General features: G+C 45.3%; 2 protein-coding genes across 7 annotated transcripts in view; one reads left to right on the top strand and one right to left on the bottom strand.

Moving 5' to 3' along the window:
- Nucleotides 1-3,139: 3,139 nt before the first annotated feature.
- PHAF1 (phagosome assembly factor 1) overlaps nucleotides 3,140-15,214 on the bottom strand; it is a 61,464-nt gene continuing 49,389 nt past the window's right edge. For 4 of the 6 annotated variants that reach the window (XM_044434278.1, XM_044434279.1, XM_044434276.1 and 1 more), the window contains one exon: nucleotides 12,972-15,199. In XM_044434278.1, coding sequence (XP_044290213.1) covers nucleotides 15,110-15,199 — 90 coding nt within the window. In that variant the 3' untranslated portion in view covers nucleotides 12,972-15,109. Of the gene's footprint in view, nucleotides 4,153-12,971; nucleotides 15,200-15,214 lie in introns of those variants that run through there. The other 2 variants (XR_006415126.1, XR_006415125.1) reach the window with 2 other exon arrangements.
- On the top strand, nucleotides 4,479-7,043 carry B3GNT9 (UDP-GlcNAc:betaGal beta-1,3-N-acetylglucosaminyltransferase 9). The gene is given in 2 exon segments (XM_044433911.1): nucleotides 4,479-4,528; nucleotides 5,712-7,043. Coding segments are annotated over 2 exon segments (1,332 nt in total). The 3' UTR covers nucleotides 6,994-7,043.

A 15,214-nucleotide genomic window follows, 5' to 3' on the forward strand; every position in this document is an offset into this window, starting at 1 on the left:
GCCCTACCCACTGCAACAAAAGAGGACACAGATTTGCATGCAATATGCATGTGCTAATGCTTATGGGAAGATGCAAGTCGAGGCATAACTAGGATCATTGAAAGGGAAGCAGAACACATCTCCCCACGGCAGGGAACGCTTTGATCCGCTGCCACTTAAGTTTGGTCCCCAGGTGCGAACTGCAGTGCCAGCCACCCGGCCTCTTCAAAGCAGCTCTTCTCACACTCCTGTCAGTCCTGCCCAAGCAGGTGGGTGCTGCAGTCAGAAACAGAGAGAGGGAAAGACTGACGTGGAGGGTGCCTTCAAAAAGGCTTGCCTCTGGAAAAGAGGGTTCTTGGCCTCCCTCATCTGCACCAATCCCTCTGCTGAGTGCCTGGGAGTGGCAGAGGTGAATTTCCCAGAGAGAAAAGCAAAAGGGAAAGGCGTGTGTGGACTGCAGAAGGAAGGCTCATCCATGCACGAGGATGCAGGGGCAGGAGGAGACGAACTTTGGAAGGGGAAGGTGGCAACAGTGTGGAAAGGGCTGTGACTAACCCCAGGTGCAGTTCAAAGACCCAGCAACAGTCCCTTGGGAAGGGCAGGAGAAAAACGTCCATCCCTCACCCACCTCTTCGCACCAGAAAATACTGTGCTGTGAAAATGCAATCACAAAGGCACACTGAATCTGGCAGCCCACTGGATGTCCTTCCGGTTGAGTCATTTTGCTGCACCACACCCAGACTCTTCCTCTGGACACTCAAACACAGAAACAGAGCGAGTCAGAAGGGGCCTCCCGGGCCATCCAGTCTGACTCCCGGCTCCAGCCAGCTCCACTCACAACATGCCCACCACGTGCATGTCCAGCCTGTCCTTGGAATTCCCTCATGGATGGGGCCTCAACGACCTCTCGTGGAAGCCCATTCCACACCCTCGGGGTCCTGACTGTCAGGAAGTGCTTCCTGGCACCCAAACGGAACCTGGGTTCCTTGAGCTTTGCTCCGTTGGAGCGCATCCTGCCTTCCTCTGCAGGGGAGAACAGGTCTCTACCCACCTCCGTGTGACACCCCCTCACATACCTGTATGTCGCCAACAAATTCCCCCTGAGTCTCCTCTTCTCCAGGCTGAAGAGACCCAGTTCCCTCAGCCTCGCCTCATACGCCTTTCCCTGAAATCCGGCCACCATCCTTGTGGCCCTGTGCTGCACCGATTCCAGCTATATCCTTCCCGTAATGTGGAGCCCAGAATGCGTTTCACAGAACTGGGTTGCCTGAATCATTTGCCCCAAGCAATAGTGGCACTGGGGTTCAACGTCAGAAGCCCTCCCAACTTGGACTGGCCGGCTGATGGTTGGGATTGAGACGGAGAATTCCAGCAACAGACAAGGTTGGAGCGTTTTTCTTGCGGGTGGATCCCAAACAGAGCAGCTGGCATGAACAGACATGCAGCAAACAAATGAGATGGAGATAACAAGCAAGATGGTAAGGAAGCCATTATCAGAAAGAAAGACTGACAAACTCGTGCTCTCCGCCAGAAGTCCCGCTGCGACCCATGCATCCTGTTCTCAGATGCAGAGAACTGAAGCTTAACCCATTTCTAATTCTCCACAGATTTTGATATTTCGACTTGAACTTTCCCAACTATACCTCTCTAGTTTGGCTTTTCCCGCCCTCTAGTTTTGGTTTGCTGCATGGTACTTCTAAGGGCCTTCCGCGCTGGACTCTGGGATCGGACCCAAGCACTGGGGTTCTGGGATTTCACTGGCTTTCCCACCATTTCTGAGATAACGGCAGGCTAAATCTCCAAGTCATGGAAAATGTGGATTGCCATCTGGCACGTATATCCTGAGAGTTGAGCCTATGAGGCTAAACAAAGGAAAGGGGCCAGGAATTCTTTCCAAGGCACATCAATCTCTGATCCGATTCCGCAACGCTGTGCGGAACCCTCATCACTCCCGGCCAGCAGCCTGACAGACCTGGAGGGCAGCACACGCTGGCAAAGGCGGATCCGAGGTCTGTACGGGACAAAGTCAACACTCCACACTGCTGAGCCTGGGTCTGGCAAAAATGCTTCAAGGCCCAGAAAAGTGATCCGAGCTGTAGCTACGAAAAAGCCAGTCTCTCTGCCTGGCGCGAGCACTTGGAAGACTTCTTATTGCTTGCCAATGGGAATTTCTCATCCAAAAATTCCGTTTATTAAATGCGACAACTGATATATAGATGTACCACGTACATGCACAGAAAATTGTGCCATGGAGAATTTGTTTTGCTGCTGAAAGAGACGGATGCGTAATAGGACTTCTCTATTCCCCGTCTCCTATATTGAACATTTAAACATGCGTCAAGTCGGTGCATAAAACAAAAAGTATTTGGAAAGTCTACTGAGATGAAGAAACGAAAGAGGGAGGAGTAAGATCAAGGGCTGGATGCCTTTTCAGAAGCAGTGATTTCTCAGACTCTTTGGAAGAGTGTGGAGGCAACAGGGAAGAAAAATAAATTGGACACTGAGTTTAAGTGTGGCTTCTAGATCGAGAGAGGTATTGCTACCACTCTATACGACTCTGGTGCGCCTGCAACTGGAGTATTGTGCTCAGTTTTGGGCCCCTCATTACAAAAAAGGATATAGCCAGGTTGGAGTCAGTGCAGCGCAGGGCCACAAGGTTGGTGGCCGGTTTGCAGGGGATGCCGTATGGGGTGAGACTGAGGAAACTGGGTCTCTTCAGCCTGGAGAAGAGGAGACTCAGGGGGGATCTGTTGGCGACATACAGGTATGTGAGGGGGTGTCACACAGAGGTGGGCAGAGACCTGTTCTCCCCTGCAGAGGAAGGCAGGACGCGCTCCAATGGAGCAAAGCTCAGGGAACCCAGGTTCAATTTGGATGCCAGGAAGCAGGTCCTGACAGTGAGGACCCTGAGGGTGTGGAATGGGCTTCCACAAGAGGTCATTGAGGCCCCATCGGTGAGGGTGCTCAAAGTTAGGCTGGACATACACATAGTGGGCATGTCGTGAGCGGAGCTGGCTGGAGCCGGGGGTCAGACTAGATGGCCCGGGAGGTCCCTTCTGACTAGCTCTGTTTCTATGTTGATGAAGAATTGACTTTTTAAAACAATTAAGGAAAGACTTTCAAGTGGATTTGAAAACAGTTTTATCAATTAAAGGGACATTGGCAGAAGTTAGCATAAATACTGAAGGAATTGAAAAAAAAAGTGAGCAAAGCCTTTGACTTGGCTTCCGATCGAGAGGCTAGAGTTTGTGATATGCAGAGAGAAAGAGAGTAACTAAGAGACGGGTTGGAGGAACAAGAGAGCAGGGACTGCTGTCACAGGATACGTCTGATTACAGAGGTGGAAGGAGAGAGCATTTAAGATAAAGTGACAAAACAGATCTGAGAACATTTTCTGGAATTACATTTTAGAGAATTTGGGATTTAGAAAGAATAAACAAATGCATGGATCTTAAACAAATGCATCAGAGAGATAGTCTTGTCAATGTTGCTTGGTATACAGTAAAACTAGCAACCTGTCATACACAGAATAATGGAAAATTTGCATTATGATGGTGATAAAGATGAAGCTTTCTAGGACTTGGCAATTGTACCTAGTAAAAGATGTGTGGCTCTCAGGAGACAAGGAGTTAAATACTTGTAGGGATCCAAGCTGATTATCTGGATCCAGCAAAAATGGTTAACTATGGAGCAAATGCTGGGTTTTTGCAAGATTTTTGCATCAGAATCTGAATAAATGAAGAAAAGCCTCAAGATAATAAAAGGGAACAACAAGGGAGGAAAGCGGAAGGGGGCAGATATTGAAGATACCGGAAAATGGATTCCAAGGCTTCTCTGTGCGTTTCAGGGACGCTGTTCTGGCGTATCTCTAGGGGAGATGAATAATTAGACCTTGCAAATGCAGCCGGTGCTGGAGTGTGTTTTAATGGGAAGGAATGGTCGATAACTGAATTGTTGACTTGCGTTTTCCGCTGTTGGAGAAGATCCACAATGGGGTGGAAGGCTTGGAAGAAGGCGGGATTCAGGTTCTGGAGCTAGTGCAGAGTCAGCAATGGGAAGGAAGGGCTGGCATGCAATTATTTTTGCATGGTTGCAATACCGTCAGTTACCATTCTTTAATAATCCACATTTCAATAAACTGCATAATTGGCCTGAGAAGGTTCAGAGGACTGGCTGTAAATCAAATGGAAGATATGTTAGATACTATCAGCATAATTTGCTTTAATATGAATGGTCTGGGATCGCCAGCTAAATGACATAGAATCAGGTCCTGAAGCATTGTTGTTACAGGAGACCCATCACAAGAAACAGGTACAGCATATTAGAAATCATCCATCCTTCGCAGAACAACACACCACCCGCGAAACATCAAAATCAAAGGGGACAGCCATCATCTTTACGAAACACTAGATGTGACACTGTGAATCAATAAAGTGACCCAGGTGGTAGGTCTATGGAAACGGTAAAGTGGGAGAAGGGTGGTTAACAGTTGGCTCATTATGATCCCGTTACAGCTCAAGCTGAATATAGGCAAGACAGTTCGGTTCAAGTGAGGCAATTTGCTTGGGGAAAACCTTAGCACGGAATACCAACTACGTTCGGAATGTAAAAATAGATACAACATAAAGACTATCTATAGATGGAGCAAGAATTTGGAGATGACTGAAAAAGAAGGTTTACCCAATGGATTAGAATCACTCATATTTAAACTCCATAAGGAAAGAAATCTTTTTCCAAAGAAATATTCAACCTATTCATGTACAGACTGAATTTATCTCAGAAGCAACTGCATTGCTATTGTCCAGCATAGACTTCAACCTATTTTGGTATCTGATCATGCTCCAAGAGAAGGGAAATGGACTACTAATCATAATCTGATAACTAAATCTATGATTTGAAGGTAAAACACACATTTGTTCATTAATCCATATATTGTAGAAAATGTTAATATTATTTTCAATCAAAGCCATGAGAGTCATGGAATCAAGATAGCATTCTTATGAGATACTATTAAAGCATATTTAAGAAGGAAATTTATTATGGAAGGATCAAGATTAAAGAAATAAATCATTTATGAGAAAAATATATGGTAAAATGATGCTCCTGATGGAGTACCTCTCTCTCTCTCACACACACAGATTGACTGTCAAAAACCTACTGAATTGACACAAGTTAAAGCAGAAGTTAGAGGCTTTAGACACAAGTAAGAGCCAAACCACAGGATTTATTTAAAATGGAATTACTATGAGCATGGAAATAAAAATTACAAGTTGTTAACTCATGCAGTTAAAAAAAGCTGCTAAAGAGACAATTGGTTGTATTAAAAAAAAGATGTTGACTGGTAGTTTCACAACAAAACACATCTAAAACATTTTAAGACCATTAGGCAAAACTGTGTAAATCAGAAGAGGCACCAAAGGCAGATAGCAAGAATCATTTTAGACTCATTATCAATATTCCAGCTTCAGAAGAACATAAACATCTTAACTCTCCAATAATGTCTATGGAAATAAAGGTTGCAATTTAAACTTTTAAAAAAGGAAGAACTGCAGGATCTGATGGTTTTGCAGCTGATTTCTAACGATGTGAAAAAGGTGGTGACTTTCTGCAAAAGCAGGGCTAATAACATCTCCATAAGGTTTTCCTTGTTGATTTTTTAATGGGGAGCCATTTATAGATTCTGCAAATGATGCTATAAACTCTCCTTTGACCTACCTTTTCTTTACTTACAGATGGAAACGGCCAGGAGACAATTCCCCTAATACAACTTCGGACAATTCTTAGTAATCTGTGGAAACAATGAGAGTCCAACTCAAGGGAGATGCTGTCTGCACGCTTTTCCTGGTGGTGGCTCTTTTTACCATGCTGTATTCTCAGCTGGGCCACACTTCCCGCAGGGGAAAAAATGTGGAAGGCCAGAAGATGTGGAAGGCCCTTCGGGGACAGTCAAGCATGCAGGCGACTGCAGCAGAACCCAGAAGGAAGTCTACGGTGAAACACATGAGAGTGATGAGCCAAGAAGAGGAAGCCACCACCTCTCCACCCATGACGCCTTCTACGTTTGACTTCAAGGGTTACCTTAGAAACAAAGACAACAGGAAGTTTGACCTTCTCATTAATCAGCCAAAGAAATGCAAGAGAACCCCAGGGGGGCCCTTCCTGCTTATTGCCATCAAATCGTTGGTAGAAGACTTTGACCGCCGGGAAATAGTACGGAAAACATGGGGCAAAGAAGGACTAGTAAATGGGGCACAGGTGCAAAGAATATTCCTTCTGGGAACCCCAAAGAACAAGACAGTGTTGCCCATGTGGGAGTCCCTTATTCATCAGGAAAGCCAGATGTATCGGGACATCCTCTTGTGGGACTTCCTTGATACGTTCTTCAACCTGACCTTGAAAGAGATACATTTTCTAAGCTGGGCTGATGAATTCTGCTCCAGTACCAAGTTCATTTTCAAAGGTGATGCAGATGTTTTTGTCAACGTGGAAAACATTGTCAACTTCCTGAACAGCTATGATCCTTCAGAGGACCTCTTTGTGGGAGACATTATCTACAACGCCCAGCCAATCCGAACCCGCAAGAGCAAGTACTACATCCCAGAGACAATGTACGGGCTGGGCATGTACCCAACGTACGCCGGAGGCGGCGGCTTCTTATTTTCGAGCAGTACCATGAAGAAACTCTCTCAGGCATGCAAACAGGTGGAACTCTTCCCCATTGATGATGTTTTTCTAGGCATGTGCCTGCAAAGAATCAACCTGAAGCCCATTTTACACGAAGGGTTCAAGACTTTTGGAATAACTAAGCCTTCAGCAGCCCCAAACCTACAGACTTTTGATCCCTGTTTTTATAAAGACCTCATGATAGTCCACAGTCTGAAGGTCTCTGAAATCTGGCTCATGTGGAACCTGCTGCACAGTCCACGGCTCTTGTGCACCCAAAAGAAGCAAGTGAAGAAGGCTTTCAAGTGGAAAATGGTCTCGAAAGAAGCCACGAAGGGTCATGGTGCCTAGGGGTGGGTTTCCACCTGCATGTCCATTCAGCAATAATTTGCACAGGTGCATGAAGCAGATGGATCTAACATCACGAATGGGGCTTATGTATCTCCAAATGGCACGTGAACGCAACCATCTTCACGTAGGCATTAGAAGTGATGGACACGCTTGTCTGAACCAGTGCCAAGGACCACAGTCATGCGTAGATGGGGAAAGCTATCTAGGTTAGATCCAGCATCGCTGCTGTTCACTGGCGAGTTGCCAACTGCTAAGTCTGTCTGCGAAGGAGCTGCCACCATGAGTGGAGTATGAAGTGGGCATGCCTTCTCTGCAGTGGCCCCCAGACTGTGGAATGACCTTCCTAAGGAGAGCCACCAGGCGTCTTCTTTGCATACACTCAGATGCCAGGTTAAGAACGTCTTCTGCTTGCACTTACTCTGTTGCTCTATTAGATCGCTGTCCCCCTGAGACTTGTAACATTTCATATTTTAATATGCTGTTGTTTCACTTTTGCATTTTTGTTATGCTGTTATTCTAATTAGCTTGTTTTTATTGCGAACTGCCCCGAGGGTAGCTGCAGCTTGGGTGGGATACAAACCGTATTAACAAACCGCTGTAGAGAACAGCATAGCATAGATAAGAAAAAAGCTTAACAGCATAGCGAGAAATCAGATTAGAAGATATCAATAATTTACCCCAGTAGAGCACGCTTGGATCAACAAGGCTGCCAGTGAAAAGGATCTTGGAACCGTCCTAGATCACAGCTAGAATATGAGTCAGCTATGTGACGTGGCTGCAAAAAAGGTAAATGCTGCAATAGGCAGCACGAACAAGAGCATCGCTTTCAGATCATGTGAGGTGCTGGTTCTGATTGGATCTAGTCAGGCCCCATCTTGAGTGCTCTGTCCAGTTCTGCATACCACACTTCAGGAAAGATGCAGGCAAGCTGGGAAGGATTCAGAGGAGGGCAACAAGGATGATTCAGGGGCTGGCACATGGCACTGTGAAGAGAGTGAAAGAACTGGGCATGTTTAGCCATGAGAAGAGAAGACTAGGATAAAACCCTTCAAGTACTTGAAAGGTGTGAAGCAGGCCAGGATCTCCCTCGTCTCAAGCAGCCCAGAGTGGCGGACACAGAATAATGGGCTCAAGTTACAGGAAGCCAGGTTCGAAACTTGCAAAGGATCGTGCTCATGAAGAAATGTCTTGAACCGGTTTGGTATTGATGGGTGGATCTGCCAGGTTTGCTTTGATGCACTGCCTCCATTTGCCACTTCCAAGTCCGATTCGTGCAGCTTTACGAAACAAAACCGGTTGGGTTTTTTGTGTATTAATGCCCCTTTTTCTGTGCATTTTTCAGATTGGACACGGTTTGATATGCACCCACCCTCTGACTAAAGCACAGCCAGGCAAATTTTCAAAATGTGTGCATTGTCTTTGTGCACTTTACCAATGTGTACCCTTCAGTAGTTGCAGTTTTGGTTCCATGGAATGCACCAGGTCCAAAAACGCACAAGTCCCCGGATACAAAATCCATCTGGTCTGCATGTTTCCAGTTTACATAAACTGGAAAAAATCATTAAAATGATCTGATGGAGCAAATTTCTCACACATCTCTGGCTGTCAGAATGTGGAATTAAAGAGCGTGCATTGAACTGTGTACTTTCACTTATAGTCTAGCATAAAAGGCAAACTGCCAAGCAAGATTCCAAGGACTTTCCGTAGACTTCAAATTGGCAAGAGTTTGGAAGAGGGCACTGCTAGCACTGGCTGTCAAAGGCAGTGTGAAGCCATGCCAGGTTCTCTCGTTTAACCATTTTTCTTTCTGGTAAGAAGATGCAAACAGCATCTTTCAATCCAAGATGATACCATCTTGACCATCCCTGCCTCCCCACACCCCCAGCATGCAAATTCTGTGAGCTGTGCATGGCAATGGCATAACGAAAGCCTCGCATGGGAGCAGCACTCTGGAGCAAAGATGCAGCTGGGAAAAGCTCAGGCGGCACCACCTTTGAGCCTGCAGGACTGGGCTGCACAGGACTGAGATTCCAGATCCATCACAGACCCCCAGAAGCCGCTCCTCCAGCGATGACTCACTGGAATCTTCCAGCTTTTATTCAGTTCTGCAGTATAACCCAAATGCTTTTCACTGTCTCCGGAGAAAAGAGATCAAAACCAAAACACCCAACCAAAATCCAAACAAACCCGTCCAACCTTTCAAGTATAGTACTTCAACCAAAAGAAAGCACTGGTACTGCTCTGGGGTTTACATTCTAAAAGACAAGATGCACATGGGGGAAAAGAGGCCATGGAGAAAGCTTATATGCTAAGCTTGTATGCTAAGCAGTGCCATACATGATGACCCAGGAGTGGGCCTATTATGCCCAATGCAACTTGCCCCCAGGTTAAGGGCTTGTAAACTGTGGGTGGCAGGGAGAAGAGGTAAGCTTTCAAGCTGCCATTTAGCACAGCCTTGGCTGGGGAATGAGACAGAGGACCTTCTCCTGCCTAAACGTGTGTCAGTCTGAACCCGCAGGTGCACACCGTCCTCTGGATAACGCCTAGTTTTTCTTGGTTTCCTTTAGAATTTTCAAAGAAACAAAAATTCATTCACTGTCATAAGCATTTAGCAAAAGGAAAAGGTGCAAACATAAGCTTTTACATTCACATCTGAAAAAGATAAATCCCCAGACTTGATCCTTGGAATTCTGAACTCACGGCAAAAGGCTGAATTTTCACGGCGAGGGAAGGAGGAGCGGTTAGTGGGGAAAAACAGCAGGAGCGAAGCTGATAATGTAACTTATTTCACTGCATAAAGAAATCTGTTTCAAATTAAGAGGAAATGTGGATTCTGGCAGAATATTTTCATGCTATGCTGTTGCTAAGATTCTCTCTGATGACAGTGGAATAGAATACAGGCAACATCAAGGAAACAAAAAAATGTGACTCACCTGTGGAACTGGGAGGGAAAAATCACACATGGATGGATATGCCCCTGGCCAGGTGTTGCTCCGCTTTGCTTTTCAGAGCACGTGCAAATATTTTTCGTGAATTTCTGTCCTACTCACGAAAACGTTGAGTGAATATTGTTCACAGCTCTGTGTGCTTGCAGGTGCTTTGATTTGCAGTTTTACTCTTAAGCATGCCTATGCGCACTGTGCTGGGAACCGAGTCCCCTTGGTGGCCAACCCATTTTGCAGAAATGAAATCGAAGTGGATTTCCTGTCCACAAACAGGAGGGGTAGCAAAGCCAGTGGAAGGGCACTGGTCAATTTGCTAACACTAGTCAGTTTGGGATTTATGGATTGCTATGCGTTTGTCACATGCAGTGTATTGTTACTTACTATAAGGAGTCCATCCTGAAAAAATGGGGCTATGAGGGACGTAAAACTTAACAAGCAGCAGGAAAGGTTTGGGGGTCTTTTTGTCTGAGACTGAGTCTGCAGCCAGGGACTGTCTTCTCTCTCAGAGCACATTTGGGAATTTGAGAAACTGCTGTCGGCACCACCACAAACTTCCTAATTCTTGCTTTGGTGTCCACCTGGCACACCTAAGGATCTTAGGTGATGTCTTATCCAGTGAACAGAAGGGTTGTGTCTATGTGATGCTGCAATGCTTTTTTAATAAGGGATTATCTAATCCGGGTAGTAGCTGGTGATGCATATATTTTGGCAAGGTCCAGTAGTTGTTTCTTTGGGGAGGAGATTATTCCACAGATAAATGTTGTACTGGAACAGTCTTTAAGCACTGATGGACTCCCTCTTTAAAATTATTCACTCAATGGAAATTAATAAATGATCAGCATAAATGGATCCCATGCCCATTTAACAGTCCTTGTTATGTGGCATCAAGTTGTCTTTGACCTTCCATCCAGCTCTACCAAGTTCCAGGCTATGACTTCCGTTATGGCTTCAATTCATCTCTTAGTCTTTCATGCAGTCTTCTGCCTTTGACTTTCCCCAGCACGACTGTCTTCTCCAGGGAGTTTTGTCTTCTCATGATGAGAGCCTCAGTTCTGCCATTTTTGCCTCAAGAGAAAACTCTGGCTTGATTTGATCTACGTAGCACCCACTTGTCAGTCGTTCTATCAGTCCAGGGTATTCACAAAGCTTTCCTCCAGCACCATGTTTTGAACACATCAGTTTTCTTACTGTCAGCTTCCTTAACTCTCCAGTTTTCACTCTCATACATTATGATTGGGAATACAGTGGTCTGGATTATCTTGGATTATCTTGACCGCGGTCTCCAGGATAACATACCTTTAATGATCTTTTCTAGTTAGTTCATTGCCGTCCTTCCAAGTCTAAGCCTCCTTTGAATTTCTTGGCTACAGTCTCCCTTTGAATTGATGACCAAGCCAAGGTATTCAAAATCTTTCACAATTTAGATGTCTTCATTATTAACAGTGATCATCTGTTAATTCTTCTGTGCATGTGATTTCTGTTTTCCTGATGTAGTCCTGCATTTGTACTCTTCCATTTTTAGCAAGGGTCCTTGCAATTCATTGCTGCTTTCATCCCCCAATTTTCGCGACTCCTTCTCCTGATGCTAATCCAGCTTTCCTCGTGATTTGTTCTGCCTACCGACCAAACGCACAGGTAGATAAAATGCATCCTTGTCTGAAATCTTCACCTATAGGAAACCGTTCTGTTTGTCTGTATCCTGTCCCAAGGGTAGCTTCTTGCTCATGATACGGGACAGTCAGGTGCTGAGCTACCCCCATTTCTTTCAAGACCGTCTGGACCTTCTCATGATCTACACAGCCAAGGGCGTTGCTGTAGTCCATAAAACAGAGGTCGATCTTTTTCTGAAATTGAGTGGTGGGCTCCAGCAGCCCACGTATTTTTGCAATATGATCTCTACTGCCTCTTCTTCTTGACAGTCAAGACGGATATAAAACACCGGAAGGATAAACATCTCCCATAATGCAAAGGACTGAGAACCCTGTCGTGCTTTCAGTGTTTGAAAGGGTGGGTTATCGCTGGCACCTTTAAATGGGTATTTATTTGGATATTTGCCCCACTACTGATCAAGCTGGAGCTGATGTACGTAAGGTAGGCAGCTGTATGCATTTCAGATCTATTCCTTGCTATGCATATATACAAATCTATGCCCATATAGTAAAATGAATGGGAAAAAGGGGGACCCCATTGCAGACATCCCTGGGGTTTCACCAGCTGTTCTCACTTTTGGGGAGAATTGTGTGACGAATTACTTTTATACACGCTATGCTGGGCGGCTTAACAATTAGGGCTGCTACCTCAGGGATGCTGGCGCAGAATGCAGCCAAAGTTAAAAACTGGGTGATGGATGCGTTCTATGAATGAATGAAGGAGGGCGCTGCTTTGGGCTGAAAAAAGCAACCTATATATATAAAAGGGAATCTTTCAATTAGTTTCACAGAATAAATCAGAAGGTAGAATACAGTTGTGTGCCTTTCCCCCTCATACTGTAAACTAGTCATGCTTTCTTTGACATTTTGTTTCTTCTTCTTGGTTGCTGTGCTTGGCAAATGTTGCTTTCTTCTTATTTCTGCAAGCTGATTTTTTTCTCAGAGTGCCCCACTCCATTTGCGGGTTTCTAGGCTCACAGGCTGGGGAGGGCCACTAAAGAGGGGTTCCCCTCCTTCGTCACACCCCACACGCTCTGTGGTTTGCTCAGAGACTGGCCCGCAGCAATGCCTCCTGGGGATTCCCTTGCTGGGCGAGCACCTCCTCTGAAGCGCAGGCTGAACTTGGGGGCCACTCACAGTGGGGCAGTAATGTGGGGATGCGATGGAGCGCTGAAGAAGCCACTTTGAGTTCTTTGTGAGAAAAAGGAGGGATATAAATCTAATAAATAAATACTGCACTTCCGCAACAGTTGTACTGGGGGACACATCCGAAGATTACCAGATGTAGGTGGGCATGAGCAGGCAAGCGCATCTTCAGAGAAAGGCAGTGCACAGAATACAATAAAAGACCAACCTGGGGAAGCAAATCAAAGACTCACCATTCTTTGCAAAATACACACACCCAGCAACTGCATATTGAAACACAGCAACTGAGTTGCATTTTATTTGTCCTTTCGATGTACATGCTAATTAGGTACTTCATATAATTTACAGAAGGATTATGGAAAGCAGAATTCCTATGAGAAAGAAAAAGAGAATCAGGGAATTTTCTCAGCAAGCGATGATCTTTTCTGTGAGGCTTCCTTTCTTTCTCCTTCAGTGAACAGGACAGAATGTCACAGATTATAGGAAGACGAGATGGGCAAAAGGAAACCACAGGTACTCACATGAACACACAACAAAATACACCCACGCCACACACCATATTTTACCCTGCTACTGGTCCAGGATTCAAAACTTTTAGTTCCTGTTCTAAAGTTCCTACTCCTCATTCGTTGATAAGCTATACAAGATTACACTGTACATGGAGTTAAAATTACAAAAAAGTTTTGTATTTACAAAATCTGTACACACATTTGCAAAACTCACAAAAATCATCTATCGTATATATCACAAGTTGCTACACCAAAATATTAAAAATGGGAAAAAGTATACATTTCTCTTTTTTTCCTTTCCATTGTTTTAAAAAGGGTTAATATTTCAAAGATGACTGAGACGGACGGACAGATCACTTTTCTGACAAGAAGCCTGGCAAGGAAACTGTGCACCGAGCGATTTCCTCTTTGGGGTAACAGCCGGCAGCAGAATCTTTTTAATCTGAAGAAGCTGAACTCCCGTCCGCTGGGAATGGAGGGACAGGGGATGCAGTGTATGTACAGAGATGGTGAAATTAGATTAAGGATCTCTTTGGCTAACCATTTGGCATTAAATTAAAGGAGAGAGAGAGAGAGAGAGAGAGAGGAGGGGTGGGGAGAAGGGGTCATTCCTTCCCCACTCCCATGTGCTACATATACAACACTCCAGAGTGCCAACTGCCAGGCCCACATTCCACAGACGTCTCCTGGGACGTTTCTCTCACATTAAGGCCGTGCAACTTCCGTTTCCTTCTAATGCAACTTAGGTGGAAGCGTTTCCCAGTGGCTGGACCCCTTCTCTACTGGACAGGAAGCGCAACAAAATTCTAATGGGATGCATTTCACACAGTTGCAAGAGAAGACCGCTGTCTTTACTCTTACAGGGTCAAATGCTTTCTCTGTTTTCAATAGAAAGAAATGGTACCAAAAACCTTAAGAAAAATGTAATTCATCGGAAGAATCTACTTGACTTCTTTTTTCCTTCTCAAAATTATATATATATCAACTTAATTAACCAGGCATGGCAGAAAATAAGTTGTTTCAGCATGTCAAGTAAATATTAGTGCAGAAAAAGGGGGAGCTTCTCCCCTTGTATAAATAAGTTTTATGTGTGGCAAACAATTAAATAAACCATTGCACCCCACTCACACCCAGTACACAGATGCTCCTCGGTGAAGATTAAAATGTCTTATCAAGTAATTAAAGTGTATGTAGTGCAAAAATGTTACCACCGAGTCTTATGCACATGCTGCTTTTGCACTTTTTCCAATGTTAGACAATATGTGCTGCCTGAAATCATGGACACGTATATACATACTTCTCACATTTGGAACGATGTCCTTAAGCCACAGAAATACCCATGTACCGCATTTTATATATACACCTATATATAAGTTCTGCATGTGCATACCCACGCCCGCGCTGCTGTCCCTAAAAAAAACGACCGCCATCGGCAGGACAGTTAACATGAACGCAGACCCGGGGGGAGGGGGGCGCCAATACCTGCTTCCAGATGCTTCCAGGCTCAGGGAGTTTGTGCTTCTACGTCGTGCAGTCATGCGTGTGCTTTCTCTTCTTCAGCTCATCCTTCTTCCAGTTCAGGAAGGGACCAGTCTGTGTCTATCCACACGGCAGAGGGAAGGGCAAGCAAGGCAAGAGGAGGAGCAGGAATGGCCACAGGCACTGTGCCCTGCCCCTACGCCGTGGTTCTACGTCCTGTGCCGAGCCATCCGGAGGGTTTCTTTTTCCATCCTGCCCCACGCACCGGCGGCGAGAGACAGTTTCCCGAACACATGCACACGCCATCCCGTGCTTTTCCCTATGACAAGTGGCAGCAAATCAAGGCACGCTGTACTAATTCTGTAGCACTTCAATCGGCTGATATTGCTCACTGGGGAAGATCGGACGTTTTGAGTTGGTTGCTGGGTCTTGCTGGGCCATACAGAGTAACGGACGCTATGTGGTTATTCTGCATCACCTGGACAAGGAGGCA

The sequence above is a fragment of the Varanus komodoensis genome, unplaced genomic scaffold (assembly GCF_004798865.1).
Source record: "Varanus komodoensis strain SLA01 unplaced genomic scaffold, ASM479886v1 scaffold27, whole genome shotgun sequence".
Classification (NCBI taxonomy): domain Eukaryota; kingdom Metazoa; phylum Chordata; class Lepidosauria; order Squamata; family Varanidae; genus Varanus; species Varanus komodoensis.